Source organism: Orbicella franksi, chromosome 13, assembly GCF_964199315.1.
Source record: "Orbicella franksi chromosome 13, jaOrbFran1.1, whole genome shotgun sequence".
In the NCBI taxonomy this organism is placed as follows: domain Eukaryota; kingdom Metazoa; phylum Cnidaria; class Anthozoa; order Scleractinia; family Merulinidae; genus Orbicella; species Orbicella franksi.
In genome coordinates, this window is record NC_138157.1 from 14,167,572 (window position 1) to 14,182,866 (window position 15,295).

At 40.3% G+C, this 15,295-nt stretch overlaps 1 protein-coding gene across 1 annotated transcript; it reads left to right on the forward strand.

Annotated features, from left to right (window-relative positions):
* The first annotated feature begins 6,162 nt into the window (after nt 1-6,162).
* Nucleotides 6,163-7,453, forward strand: LOC145464741 (uncharacterized). The gene is made up of 2 exons (XM_081448526.1): nt 6,163-6,879; nt 7,175-7,453. The coding sequence occupies exons 1-2, from the start codon at nt 6,259-6,261 to the stop codon at nt 7,367-7,369; spliced, it is 816 nt and encodes a 271-aa protein (XP_081304652.1). The 5' UTR covers nt 6,163-6,258; the 3' UTR covers nt 7,370-7,453.
* The last annotated feature ends 7,842 nt before the right edge of the window (nt 7,454-15,295 follow it).

Below are 15,295 nucleotides of genomic sequence, written 5' to 3' on the forward strand. Positions count from 1 at the left end.
ATTACAACGGGAATTTTACATTGCTGATCACGGTACCGGAAATACGTAAAACTTAGATGATTGACATTGTAAATTAATGATAAGGTAAATTAAAACAATGAAATAACATATAAATAGCAGGAAATTAACCAATAGGTTTCTTCGCGGATGTTAAGACCATGCATCACGATCAATTGTTCTGCCTTTAAAACGATAGAAGCTTTCCTTGCCTTACGGATTGAGCTCGGTGTGAAAATATTTTTTCGATGATTTGATGCTTGTTTTTTGAATGATTTGAACAGTTCGCCTCCCCCCCCCCCCCCCCACTTTCGTACCTACAACAGGTGGCGAAAACGATATGAAGTTCTGGTGAGTACCCTCACTTTGACACAGTGTGACCAGCCCCCCCTTTGAAAAATCCTGGCTCTGCCCCTGTGATAAACATTTGTCTCCCGCTTAGCTTCTACTCGTGTTGTGTAGAAACAGTTTAAACTTTGCGACTGATTTGTTTCTTCTACAATTCCATACATATAGTAAGTTTACCAAGAATTATCAGATAATTTGGAAGATTATTTCTATTTAAAACGCCATGCCAACTATAATATCTTTTAGTGTTAAGCTGAAATTTGCATTCCAAAGATTAGACAATATAATATAACTAATAATTATACTATACTAATATAACTTACTAGTATAGTGAGACAAGAGACAAAATAAGTCTTCATAAGATATCTTAAAAACTCTCGCTTTCGCGACTCAAATGTTTCTACGGTTAACATTTTTAACTCAACAGTAACTTTTTCAAAACGGTGAACAAAACGATGCCATGTATGAACGGTCTGTTATTTTTCCTTCTTCCGTACGGCTAAGAGTTAACCACTCATTGTGTATCGACTGGGGAGGGGAGAGACTACTGCCTTCACTTCAAAACAAATAGAACCCGTCGGCACGAAGGTTAGGAGGACGAGGGCATTTGTCGGAGATGAGTAAAAGTGGTATGGATAAATAACCGATTATTACTGCCTAGCTTTAAGTAGCCTGGGTCGCATGCGCCACATTCCGCCAGTATATGGGGTTAAATCTGCAACGCAGGCTAAGTAAAGGATCGAGCCACGTTACGATTTACACATCTTGAAAACTCAGCCTAAATTTTTAAAGTTAGTCGTCTGGAATCTGTGTCAATCTTCAACACCCTTACCATCCTTGTTGCTTAATATCTCTTTGGGGTCTATCTCAGTAAACTATCATTTTCCGGTTTCCTTCAATTTAAAGGTAATTTTGTACATGGCCAAAAGAACTCAAAGACCCTCAAAATACCGTGACCGAGCTCCTTTAATGGGAAATAAAGATGGACCTGAACGTGTATCATATACAATACTCGCCAGATTGTCACCGGAAATTCCATTCATTTGTGTTTGATGTTTTTCAATGACAGAACTTGCAAGATTTGCAAGCCAATATTCTGGCCCGAGTTTGAATTCGCCAAAGATACAGATCGGACGCGCGTCGCCAGCCCTGAAGTAAGCCTGACTACAGTAATTTCATCGGACCTCTTAGCATCCGCCGTTTTCTCCGAATCAGACATGAATATTCCAGGTGTTCATTACATGTTGCGTGCATCTTCAATAATCCCGGAATATCTAGGATTTTATGGCGTCACGATTACATTACATATTCGAGGCTAACATACTCAAGATATTTTTGCATTTATTGCAGTGGTTTTCGCTTGAATAAAAGAAAACGTCAATTGAAGCTGTAAATTAAGTCAAGAATTTATACTAATCAGTTGAAAAGACATTAGTTCGAGTATTGCCGGTTTTCATATGACGTTACCAGTGACGGATCTAGGGGAGGGCACGGGGATCCCGGTCCCCCTTATTTTGAACAAATCACAGAAGGAAGAAAAGCAAGTCTGGATCCGCCTCTGGTTACTGTGTTTCAAACCACCGTAAATCCTCGAATTAGCGCCAAGGGCACTTATTTCAAATTTACTAGAAGACGGGAGGCGCTTATTCGAGGGCGGCGCTTATTTAATTTTTTCCAAATTGTGGACAGATATGATCGCTTTTTTGTAATATATGTACGTGCCAGTCCTGTCTCTCTTGAAGAGCAATGTAGTATAACCCCTTTACCCGATCTAGGCATGCTGCACAAGTGCCAGTTGGGCATTGGGCAATGAACAGCAGATCTTTATGGTGTTCCATCCCCGCCAAAAATCAACTTTAGCACTCGACATCTAACTTTAGCTCTCAACATCCAACTTTATATCACTCAACATCCAACTTTATAGCTCTCAACATCCAACTTTAGCACTCAACATCCAACGTTAGCCATCAACATCCAACTTTAGCACTCAACATTCAACCTTTTAGCAATCAACATCCAACTTTAACACTCAACATCCAACTTTAGAACTCAACATCCAACTTTAACACTCAACATCCAACTTTACCTCTCAACATCCAACTTCAGCAATCAACATCCAACTTTAGCAATCAACATCCAATTTATCAATTTCGAAATTATCCTGTCGAAATGGTTTGATATTTTCATTACAAGGAACTTGTAAGCTTAATGTTGAATCGAAGTTAACCTTTTATTAAGGATTCAAGTTTGAATATTTCATTCCGACCACGGGCTTTCGTTCATTTAGCTTCGTAAGTCGAGCTTTCTAAAATGCACAGGCTCTGCGAAATGTCGACTTCAGCTTTGCGAACGACGTACAGTTTCCGCCAAAAAGTGTCAAATGTCAAAAGGTTACGTCACATCCGCAAAGGTGACCTTTGATTTCCCGCCAGAACGGACCATTCGATCCAAGCTCACACAAGCTAATACACCGACCGATTAGTCTACAAAAATTCTCAATTAGTTGTTTGTTCGATTGTTCCCGCTACATTGATCGAATTCGATTCGAGATGGATAACGAACAGGGTCAACTGGATGCAGTGAAAGACGCTCTGCGTCGAGTAGCTGAGAGACTAGATGAAATGAGTCGAACCGGCACGTCTCATGCCGCGAGTCAAGGTAAGAACGTGATTTGGCGATCGTACCAGTAAAAACAGCCATTGATTTGTTTTCTTTTTTTCGTGCATACCACGTACCTCATCGACCCACAAGTGAGATCATTATGCTTCCAGAAACAATGATAAAAGGTTCACTTTTAGGGGAAATTGGTGTGCACGCCACGTGTAAAATAAATCAATGGGTTTCATACAGGCGAAGCAACCGTCTACGTGACTGTGTGCGTTGGTGACTGCGTGACTTTTTTAGGCATAAGAGGCGCTAAACTTATATCTGTTTACAATTTTATAGCTAAATGGCGTGCTTCGTTTGAAAACCAGAGCATTTTGAATTTCAGAGTTTACAGCGGTGCGTGGCACAAAGCTACGATCGAGTTTGTTGAAAAATATATACTTATCTCATGATTTTGAGCCGTTTTAGAAGTCAATGCATTCGGGAAAGTGCTTATGTAAATGCTTGTTTGTTCAGTACAGATAATCAGCCGCCTATATAGCCAAAGTAAGCTGAGTAAGTTCCAGATGTACCACGGATATACACCGTTTGTGCGTTTTCATACGGGGCTCTAAATTTCTGCGCAACATTTCGAGGAATACTCGGCTGAAGTTTGGGGAAACGCACAGGCCTAAAACTTGGAAAGTTCTGTCCTCTTTATTTATCCTCTATAACATCACAATTTCTTGACTTTTTCCATTGGATGTTTTTCGATTTTTCATTTCATAGGGTTAGACAGCGTCATTTAACATTTTGAGCGATTTCGAACGATTTTCGCGCTTTCCCACCACGTCTTTTAAATTGTCACACAGTCGCCAACAGACATAACGTACCTGTGGTATTTGCTAGTTGTTTTAATGTATTCTGTGAACACGCTCTCTAGTCAAGGATGGGGCGAAGAGAGAGCGGGAAGAAAGGGAAGAGACGAGAGAGGAGGGGAGAGGTTCCGACGCCCCAAACCCCGCCCCCATTCCCCTATGACTACTTAAAACTGCGATCGCTTGGATGCTCCAAAGAAAGTTAAATATCTGAGTTTTGTAGTCCTTGAGCAAAAGAAATATATGATCTATGGAGAACTACAATGTTAAATGAAATAAAAAAGGGATAGGTGCAAAAATCAGTTTTCCAATTGGGTTATTTTTATAAGCATTGGAAGAGTGTACGGTTCTATTACAAATTTACCCGTAATTAGGAAAAAACTCTTTAATGCTGTTGGTCCTTTTAACTATCGTTCAATTCGAATAATTATACTTCATTTCCTTTGACGCATTTTGTTCACACTTGATCTGTTTTAACTTGTACATGAATACTGCCAGGGTCGCATTCCGTACGTACGAGCTCCCCCGGATCAATCACCCTTGTCGCACCGTCCACTAGTCAGCTGGATCTACGGATGCAGCCGCCTATCACCACGAACCAGGCTGCACAGGAGCACAGGAGGCTCTTTTCTTCAAGAGGAAAGAATGCTTTCGTGAGGGGAGCTGACAGAAAAACGAGAGGCTCTAGTCGCGGGAAAGGCAAGCGGATCCCCACCTGCACGTTAAAGTTCTTTTGTCTTTCCCAGGCCAACGCTATTAAACCGCCAACTGCGGTCAAAGAGAGGACCGCGCTGTTGAACGCCGGTCTGGGAGATGCCACTATTCAATTCCAAATGGACAGTAGCACTTTGGAGTGCCATCAGCAGATAGTGAGCAAGTTTCCCAAACTGCTGGAAACTGGCTATGAATTGCTTTTGTACCAGCGAGGGGAGGACGCAGGCTTTTACAACATCCCTTCCCCTTACACTCCGCAACGTATGAGGGATACCGCCGGAAGTTCTAAAATATATTTAAGGCCCCTTCAGAAAGATTTAGACGAAAGCCCTGTGGAACATTGTACCGAGTTACTTAAGGTAATTAGTTTAATATTGAAATTCTTTTCTTCAATACTATTATATGGTGAACAAAAACAGCGAGAGCTAGAGTCTTCAGATGCAATATAACCACAAATAAGTACGAACGCAACAACGCTCACCTACGCCCCACTTCTAATGCTATTCAACGCGTCCCTCTATTAGGATGAAGATGGTCCTAAAGTGAACTGCTTACAATGTGGAATTGCAGTCCCAATGGCAAGTTTGAGTAGCCATATAACCGATGAGCACAACGATGAGCGTGATGTTCCCCAGTTAAAGGTAAAGAGATATTCATGTTCACGGCAACCATTTATTACTGATTTTCTGATTTTTAAGCAAATGCCATTTTACATGCTCTGGTATTCATTGAAAAACAAAACAAAAAAAAACAGTAATGATATGTTCATGCATGTGTTAATGCCACATTTCTGTTGCTGATAGAGACAACGAACCATAGACGAACTAGTCATCGAGGATGACCACAATGACATACCTTGTACTTCGTCAAGGTAAATATAAACTTTTAAAGGACGGACCTATAGATTGATCTCAAACACAGCTTTGAGGATAGGGGAACAGAAGTCTGGCATACAGTGCAGAAGGCCTTTACTCTTTTTATTTCTGGAATAACTTTGTCAACCTCCTCATGTGAAATGTCGTTCTACATCGTAGTCCAGAATACACCCGGGAGTGGGTGTGGAAGAGTCGGTTTAAGCCCAAATTTTAGTCTACGATTCTACCTATGGGCCTGTATCTTGCCAAACTCAGTTTAAGTTTCGGCACGTCTTGTCTTGTTGGGTTATTTTTTTCTTGAGTAACCACTTTTTTTCTTGTAATATATATATATATATATATATATTTTGGGTTTTCAATGCAGGTCGCAACGAAACATAAGTATGGCTTCGTTTTTAGAGGAAATATGTCCTGATGCAACGGCTGGAGAGATTGAGGCAGCGCTATCCGCATCTGGAGGCGATGCAAACCAGGCAGCACATGCTTTACTGGGTAACTTAATCAGATTTTCCAATAGCTTGCAAGTACTAGCAAAGCCACACGCTATCAAATTAATTTTACGTGTCCATCATAATCCAGGGATACATGTTTTTGCTGACTTTTCGTCAACAAATTCGCAAGGAGATTTTATATTCTGTTGGATTCCGATTTTAGTGTTGAAAGAACAAACGAAAAGCAACGCACCATAACACGTTTTCAGCGTATTCGATAAATTTTAAATGGTTATTCAATCGTTAATTAAAACTTACAATAAAATTAAAATAACCCGGCTAAAATTGTTTCACATAACCCCATACCCACCGGATGAATTTCTCTCTACGTATACAAGCCAGCTGGTCAGCAAGTATGACTGATCTGAAATGCCTCCTAAATTATGTATTTCAGGTGCACAGCAGGATGAAGAGGATGACTGCCATCCCGTGAAAATTACTGACTCCAGAAACGAAGACGCGCAACCGGTAGATGCCATGGACGCCCTTCAACGTTTCAGGGACGAAGTTATAGAGGAGAATAATCCGCGGCAGCTGTTTTCGGTCTCGCGCATGGAGGGCGTCGAGGAACTTAAACGCGATATTTTAGTGAATTACAAATCAAAAAAATCGAATCTGAAGGCACGACCAAGGGTGAGGTTCGAGGGGGAGGAGGGTGCCGGAAGTGGGCCCGTGCGGGAATTCCTTCTCGGTGCCATGAAAATTGCAGACGAAGGGATCGCCAACACGTTCAAGCCTATAATGTTCTTCGAAGGCGACAAAGATCACAGACTGCCTGTACATGACCAGTCGCTGAGACTGACAGGGGCATTCAAGGCGATCGGTCGCATCATAGGGTACTGTGCCCTACACGGTGGTCCAGCTTTGCATGGTCTTTCACCTGCCATCAAATATTACTTGGCAAGCCCCTCTGCAGATATGTGCGAAAATCCCCCGCCTATATCTGTGGAAGACATCCCAGACACAGATCTTAGGCATTTAATAAGTGAGGTTAGTCTGACATTAAATCAACTCAAATAATCTACCAACTCTTTTCCTCCACCCACTCCCCCCCCCCATCTCTATCGCTCCCCCCTTTCTCCTAAAAAGCCAGTCCAATAATTTTGAATAAAAGCAAATTTACCGCCGTAGCGAATTTGGAAAGCTTATTTTTACTTGGTACCTACCTACTCCTCTGTGTTTAGGCCCAACTCACAAACCGTTAACAATAATCTTAACCAAGTAAATAGCTTTGTTCTTTTATTAAACCACCATTCAATTGGTCTCCCCTGTGTTTTACATTCAGATTGATTCCTTGGGAAGAGATGACCATCCGGGAAGCGAGCTCCGAGAGAACATCCAACCGTACTTAAACGAAGCTGGCCTTGACATCGATAAACTGAAGGAGGCGCCTAGATTGATAACCCAAGGACTCATGCTGTACAATGTCATCCTTAAACGTAAGCTTGAGTTGGATGACATTGCCAAAGGTAAGAAATGACAATACCGATGACCACCACCAAGGAACATTCAAACATTTTAACGCAACCTTTTCTTTTCCTTCACTAGGAATGGAGGAGGTTGGTTTACAAACCGCCCTGGCTAAGTGGCCTTGCCTCGTGGATGTCATCTTTGCTTGTGAAAAAGACAGAACATTAACAGGAGACGAGTTTACAGGAAAAATTACTTTTGAAGAAAGAGATGCTTCAAACAATACCAAGGCTGCTGAATTCTTTATCAGATACATCGAGTTCATGGAATTAAGAAAAGAAGGTATTTCGCGGTTAATGTTAAAGGGGTGAATAAACACACAATCAACCACAGAACCAAATGGGCACATGTAGAACAACTAACTGCTTTCAAGAAAACAGGGTCAATTCTTAGTCTGAAAAGCAATTTAAAATAGCGTCCAACAAATGACCCTTTTCCTTTTCCCACCAGGAATTCATTGTAATGACTTGTAACAGTGTCTTTGAAAACTGTGTTCTGAACAAACTTTCTTTGCATTAAAAAAGGAGTTTTGGTATTGATATGTTTCAGATGGCGCAGACCTCGTTGACCTATGTAGCTTCTGGACAGGCAGTAACATCCTGCCAGCAAGATACACCGACCTGTTGGTAAAATTCGACGATAGCATCGACCTCCCAATAGCGGAAACGTGTTTCCTCAGTCTTACAATCCCGACAAAATATCAGTCTTTCGAAGATTTTCAGAAATTCTTCGACATCGCCATCAAATATGGAGCACAAGGATTTAGTTTCACATGACACAAATTGCACAAGTCAGTTTACAAGCTTCCATGTATGGAATTCTTTGGCACCCACAGGTACAGCTCTTTCAAGGACACGATTGGCAGATAAATGTGTTGCCATGGCAATGCTCAAAGAAGTCAAACAGGCTTATAATTCACCCTTAAGCTACTTGATGAAAGAATTAATTTCCTAACAAATTTTCCTTGCTTTCCACATGTGATTCTGTTTAATGCAAAATACTATGAATGTTAGCTGTTGTAGAATGGCCAACTAAGGAAGGTCTAAATGGTTCTTTAATTAATTCAGTAACAGACAAAACCTGTGTTAGTAGAAAAAAAATGCAGATTGAAGTTTTCAAATCTGTTTTCTGTTTATCACAAAATTATCGAGTTGTGTTAACAATACCAATACCACTAAGAGCCCTTAATTAAGTGTGGGTTAAATTGTTTGCAACAAGTTGGGGAGGGGGGGTAATAAGGAAAAGGACAATAGGGTCATTTATACAAGAAAAATAAGCTGTGGCTTATGTTATCCATGGCTCATGTAAGACTTGAACTGGTTAAAATGTACCGTTTATACAGTTAGTTCGCATCTTATGTAAGCAGTGGCTTGTGTAATCTGCGGCTTTTTTTCCTTGTATAAATAGCCCTAATTATTATAAGTCACTACTTGGTATTAAGGGGTATAAGTATTGAGTTTGACAAGTGACTGAAACTTATATTCCAAACTGAACGTTATGGAATAGTTTCCTTTCATAAAATACACATATTTGCAAATTTTGAAAGATTTATGTAATTACTGGGGTTTGTATAGTATATTGATGTCGTATCAAAACTGGAGTGTCAGTTCATCTGCAGTTAATAGTTATGTTACAGTTATTTGTAGGCTTTTGAATCAATCAATTCCCAACTTGAGTCATGCAGCCTAATTTGATAGTTGAGGTTTTATAAAAAAGGACTTATTTTAGGTCAATACTTGTCCAGTAAACACAGAAAGGATTTGCCATTTGGGATTTGCAATTAGAGAATTGACTGATCTTTGTAGTACTTAACAATTTTATTAAAGTAGCATTGTTCCTGTTGTTTACAATGGCATTTGCAATAAGCTTCTTCAGCATGTTGGCCTGTCATTTGCCTTGACTGATTGCATTTAACAAGCTACACTGAGCCTTGTATTGTTTTTTAAATTAGTACTGTATTACTGATGTTTACCAGAAACATTAGGTTTACGCGATAATATTAATTTCAACCATGTTTTAGGTTTATCATTAAAAACGACTTATTATGGAGAAATACCTATGTTGTTACGTGGAATGCTGAGGATTCAACATCTCATACACATGTGTAACAGCACGTACAAATAACTCAATAACATCATTAACTGATGCATTATGAGGGGGATAAAATAAGGACAAAGATTGCAGTCTTTCAGGATCAATAGGGCATCTAGTTTCTGGAACCTCTACACTTTCAGGAGATGGAGCTGGTACAGGTCCATCCCAGTCAATTCCATAGTTTGAGAAGTCATTCTGCGAACAAAAAGGCTACAGTTATTTATGTTGTTGTTTACATATAAAACCCACAACTCAATTATTTCTGATTTATGGGGTTCTCTAAAATTTTCACCAGTCATTAAAAACCAAGCCCAATAATGTCTTATGACATGTTTACATAATGATATTAAAAGTAAGATAAGAAATGGAATTGAAAACAAACAAACAAACAAACCAGCAAAATGTTCACCTGAAAAACCTCTCTATCAATTGTTGATCCACTCCCCCAGATACCATGGAGTCCCCTTATCCATAACTGCATTGGAGTGGAGTTCCGCTCAGACCTCAAAGGATGATGAATCCATGCATTTTTCCAGTTTGTCAAATGCTTGTTAATGACTGGTAAAAATGTGTAGTGCAGGCACCACAAATGAATTTCATCATTTGGATTTAGCATCCCAGACCTCTCCAACTCATAAAACAAATTGTAAAACAACGTTGAGCATCCATCAGAAACGTCTCTCCAAAGCCTCTCTATCCGTTGATTGTGTGTGCTTTTACCTACAATTTATGAAAGTAATCAATGGCAAGCACAATTAAGACAAAGTTTCATATTATCAATTCCTTTCATCAATTTATTACCCGTTATCATACTTCCTCTTCCGGAGCCCCTTTGTGGATGTGTAAGCATGTACCATGATATATCCACATTCTCTCCACCCTTGTCTGAGCGTACTCGTGATGGTAAACCATATTCATTAACTGCATCAAGAAACAGGTTAAGGACAGTGGTTGCCTTGTTGTTGTCTGATGCATGGAGATAGACTGGTATTCTGGAATATCCATCGATGCCTTAGTGGATGACTATTCTCCATCTAGAAATAACATTAGGTATGTAAGGCAGCAAAAAGGTGGAAAATCGGAACTTAATACTCCTAAGTGAAGTCACGTTTTTACTATTATTATGATTATTATTTTTGCATTACCCATTGACTTGCACTTTTGAAATCAGCAGAGTACACCTTTAAAGGACATAACTAACTCTTAATTCCATATTTACCTTATAAGTTTATGGTTGCCATCAATATGCCAAAGAGCCAATGGAGAGTGGACATTGTATCGTCTTCTTCTTACTGCATCTCTCCATCGCTGCATCACTCCAATAGGATCTGTCCTCAATAATGACTGTCTGATCCGTTCTCTTTGCACCCGATGTCCTTTACTGTGTAGTAAGCCTTTCGCCATCCTAATGCCAATATTAGGATGAGACTGTTGTGCAGATCTCAACAAGTTGTCTAGTTCTTCATCACTCAGGTTACTAAACGTACCTGAAGTAAACAAGGTTTCCTTGGATTTATTGAAATTCAAATTGTTGTTAAACTAAACACGCATTACCTCTGTTACTGAAGTTGTAACTGATAAATTATTTACCCACCCCATCCCCACGGCCTTCAATTCTACATAAGCTTACACCTTGTTTATAAGTAAAGTAAGTCAGTGAACTTTATTTATTCACATATCGCAGATGAGCTAAGGCTGGTTTAAATGCAGATTTGAAGTTAAAAATTACAAAAAGAGAAAATAACTTAAAATTTAAAATATGCAAATGAGAATTAAAATTATATGAAAAATAGAAGGATGAAATCTATGGCATTAACGATCAACAGCAACAGAAAAGGACTTCGTGGTAACAGTACTAATTACAACCTAGTAAACTTTCAAAATATAGGTACATATCACAAAAAATAAAGAGAAAACCTTTTACATGTAAGCTTAAAAGCTCTCACCAGAAACACTCAAGCCAAACGCTGACATTCTCCTTTCGACAGTCCTCTGTCCTACACCCAACAAAACGCCGATTTCCGACACTTTGAAACCCTGGTCCAAGAGAAATGATAATTGCTCTTGGGGTATTTGAAACGAAGGTCGTCCTCGAACCCCAGTACGACGCAGATGTCCCTGATAACCATGACGAGCTTGGATGCTGTGATTTGCTTCAATGGCCACAATAGTCTCGTACAGACCACTCATTACGTTCACAATGTCATCAGGAACATCGAGATTAACCAGCATCCTATTTATATAATCCAATCTTAACACTATCGACCCGATTTCGCAAGAATCTTCCAATCTTTCGATCCTCACAACCAGGTCATTTATGGCTTGCACAACACTGCAGAAATCCGCCATTTTGACCCACCAGATCCAGGTCCTTGTGGACGTGACGTAACCTTTTGACATTTGACACTTTTTGGCGGAAATTGTACGTCGTTCTCAAAGCTGAAGTCAACATTTCGCAGAGACTGTACATTTTAGAAAGCTCGACTTACGAAGCTGAATGAAAGAAAGCCCGTGGTCGGAATGAAATATTCAAACTTGAATCCTTAATAAAAGGTTAACTTCGATTGAACAATAAGCTTAGAAGTTCCTTGTAATAAAAATATCAAACCATTTCGCCAGGATAATTTCGAAATTGATAAAATTGGATGTTGATTGCTAAAGTTGGATGTTGATTGCTGAAGTTGGATGTTGAGTGGTAAAGTTGGATGTTGAGTGTCAAAGTTGGATGTTGAGTGTCAAAGTTGGATGTTGAGTGGTAAAGTTTCATGTTGAGTGTTAAAGTTGGATGTTGAGTTCTAAAGTTGGATGTTGAGTGTTAAAGTTGGATATTGATTGCTATAAAGTTGAATGTTGAGTGCTAAAGTTACATATTGATTGTTTAAGTTGGATGTTGAGTGCCCTAAAATTGGATGTTGAGGCCTAAAGTTGGATGTTGATGGCTAACGTTGCATGTTGAGTGCTAAAGTTGAATGTTGAGAACTATAAAGTTGGATGTTGAGTGATATAAAGTTGGATGTTGAGGGCTAAAGTTAGATGTCGAGTGCTAAAGTTGATTTTTGGCGGGGATGGAACACCATAGATCTTGACTACCATCCGTCATGATGGTCGATGTGCAGTGCTTGAATGAGTCGATCATCACTTGCTTGTGATTTGACAAGACCAAAACTATGTACATCCTTTGTTGTCTCAGAAATCTTCTATAAAAAAAGGGGGAGCGGTGGGGGGAGCTTATTCGAGGGAAGGCGCCTATTAACCGCGCGGCCATGGGCCGAGCGCGGTTCATGTTCTACCCTTGGTTTATTTATTTATTTATTTTTTTTGTCGGAGACCAGACGTAGATCTCCACTCGGCCAACTTTGAATTACGCAATCGGTAATGTTTACTCGCCAAACCTTGTTTCTTCAGGGTCAACAGAAATCTCAGATTACAAAATCACGCCGAACCTACACGTTGCAAAAAAATCTCTTCAAAACCCTGACATCGAAGCGATATATCACTTTAGCGTTAATAGCTACCTCATATCGGCAGTATTAAAATCTATTCGTTAACAATCCAGCTTCATCATATTAAAATTTCAACGAAATCGAACAAAACCAGAACTAAATATTATTAGATTTTTTTTGTAACCTAGCTTCATTGCGTGAGTCGACAAAGGAAGCGACGGTCGCCCATAGCCACCGAAACCACAGGCGGCCCAAGCTCTCAATGTTATGCTTTTTTTTTCCCCTTTTTATGCGAACGTTCAGGCTAACGTGACATGTGGCATGTACTATTACATAACGACCGAATTTGACCACGCGAAACATGACTCCCGCCTTCCAGGATATGGAGGTGTTGTGTTACAACGGTTTGAATTTATAAAGGTTTGTATGGGAATGCAACGGCTTTGCTTGAAAAGCCAATTATTCTTATATTTTGTGAATAAAATCTACTTACCCTGTTGCTGTGTTGTATTCTTTGTTATTTGCCAGCTCCTCGGGCCGATCTAACGCGATTTCGGCGAGTTATCGTTCTGTGGGTTTCCACTACTAAAAGAAAGACAAGGCCGGACACTGATTTCCGGAGTGCCCGCCGCTCGAAGCGAATAAATCCACTGAAAATAACCCTGCCGGCTCAATTCCTCCGTAGAATCGAAGAAGAAATGTTGAAGTTCCATGTCAGTTCACTCGCTACGCGATTCCGTCCACAACGCCTTCGCAACGATACATTTATTTCGAGATTGCTTCGCTCGCAAACTCGAAAACAGCCGCGTCACAAAAGTTAGGACACTTTCGCGGTGTTGGATAACTATAATTAGCCCGATCGGGGGTAGTCAGCAACGATTTGTCAACGGTCAAACCAAAATGCTCCCCGGGTACCCTCGTGCTTTAGTTGTCAAACCCATAAAGGGAGTGCCCGGTTACCCGGGGAGCATTTTGGTTTGACCGTTGACAAATCGTTGCTGACTACCCCCGGTCGGGCTAATTATAGTTATCCAATACCGCGAAAGTGTCCTAACTTTTGTGACGCGGCTGTTTTCGAGTTTGCGAGCGAAGCAATCTCGAAATAAATGTATCGTTGCGAAGGCGTTGTGGACGGAATCGCGTAGCGAGTGAACTGACATGGAACTTCAACATTTCTTCTTCGATTCTACGGAGGAATTGAGCCGGCAGGGTTATTTTCAGTGGATTTATTCGCTTCGAGCGGCGGGCACTCCGGAAATCAGTGTCCGGCCTTGTCTTTCTTTTAGTAGTGGAAACCCACAGAACGATAACTCGCCGAAATCCCGTTAGATCGGCCCGAGGAACTGGCAAACAGCAAAGAATACAACACAGCAACAGGGTAAGTAGATTTTATTCACAAAATATAAGAATAATTGGCGTTTCAAGCAAAGCCGTTGCATTCCCATACAAACCTTTATAAATTCAAACCGTTGTAACACAACACCTCCATATGCTGCAAGGCGGGAGTCATGTTTCGCGTGGTCAAATTCGGTCGTTATGTAATAGTACATGCCATATGTCACGTTAGCCTGAACGTTCGCATAAAAAGGGGAAAAAAAAGGATAACATTGAGAGCTTGGGCCGCCTGTGCCGAAACACATTAACATAACCAGTGAACCTACGTTTCGGTCAAAAAAATCCAGGATTATTGCCTGAAAGCTGAAAATTCAAGAGGAACATCTTTTTCGAACTTTTCTCAAGTTACTTAGACGAAAAAATGACCTCGGCGGACTCCAAAAGAGAACGAAACAAAAAACAGAACGAGACAGTGAGAAGAGCCGATAATTTATTCACCGCGTGGCCTTCGTTACGTTCACGTTAAAAAAACCTTACTTCTGGATAATTTCAGCCTTACAAGTCAGCAACTGGTCCCAAATTACTTTCTGTATCCTTACAAATGTCCTGACTTCCATCTCCGAAAGATTTGGCCGCAATTTTTTAGCAAATAAACATTTCGCCGACAGCAACCACCATTACGGTGGCTTGCAACTAATTCGCTAACTTTACAAAACCCTCCCGAGGGGGGGATATGACGAAAAGAGCTGAAAAATGATGACCGGAAATAGAGTAATTTTCTCAGCTTCCAGTGTGCCAAATTTGCTGGAAATAGGTTCAAAACCGAAATTTTTTTTTCGTTTTTTTTTCTTCGGGTCACTCATGCTACCAAAACAGTTAACTTTTAAAAGCGCGGTTGTAAGATCTTAAAGATCTTCTTGTTTTAAATCTTGGCCTATAGGAGGGGCGCTTATTCGAAGCGGGGCGCTTATTAGAGGGAGCCGGGAGGCGCTAATTCGAGGATTTACGGTAATAATACAGTCGAATCTCTCGTAAGGGATCAACCAAAATATCAAACCTACGGG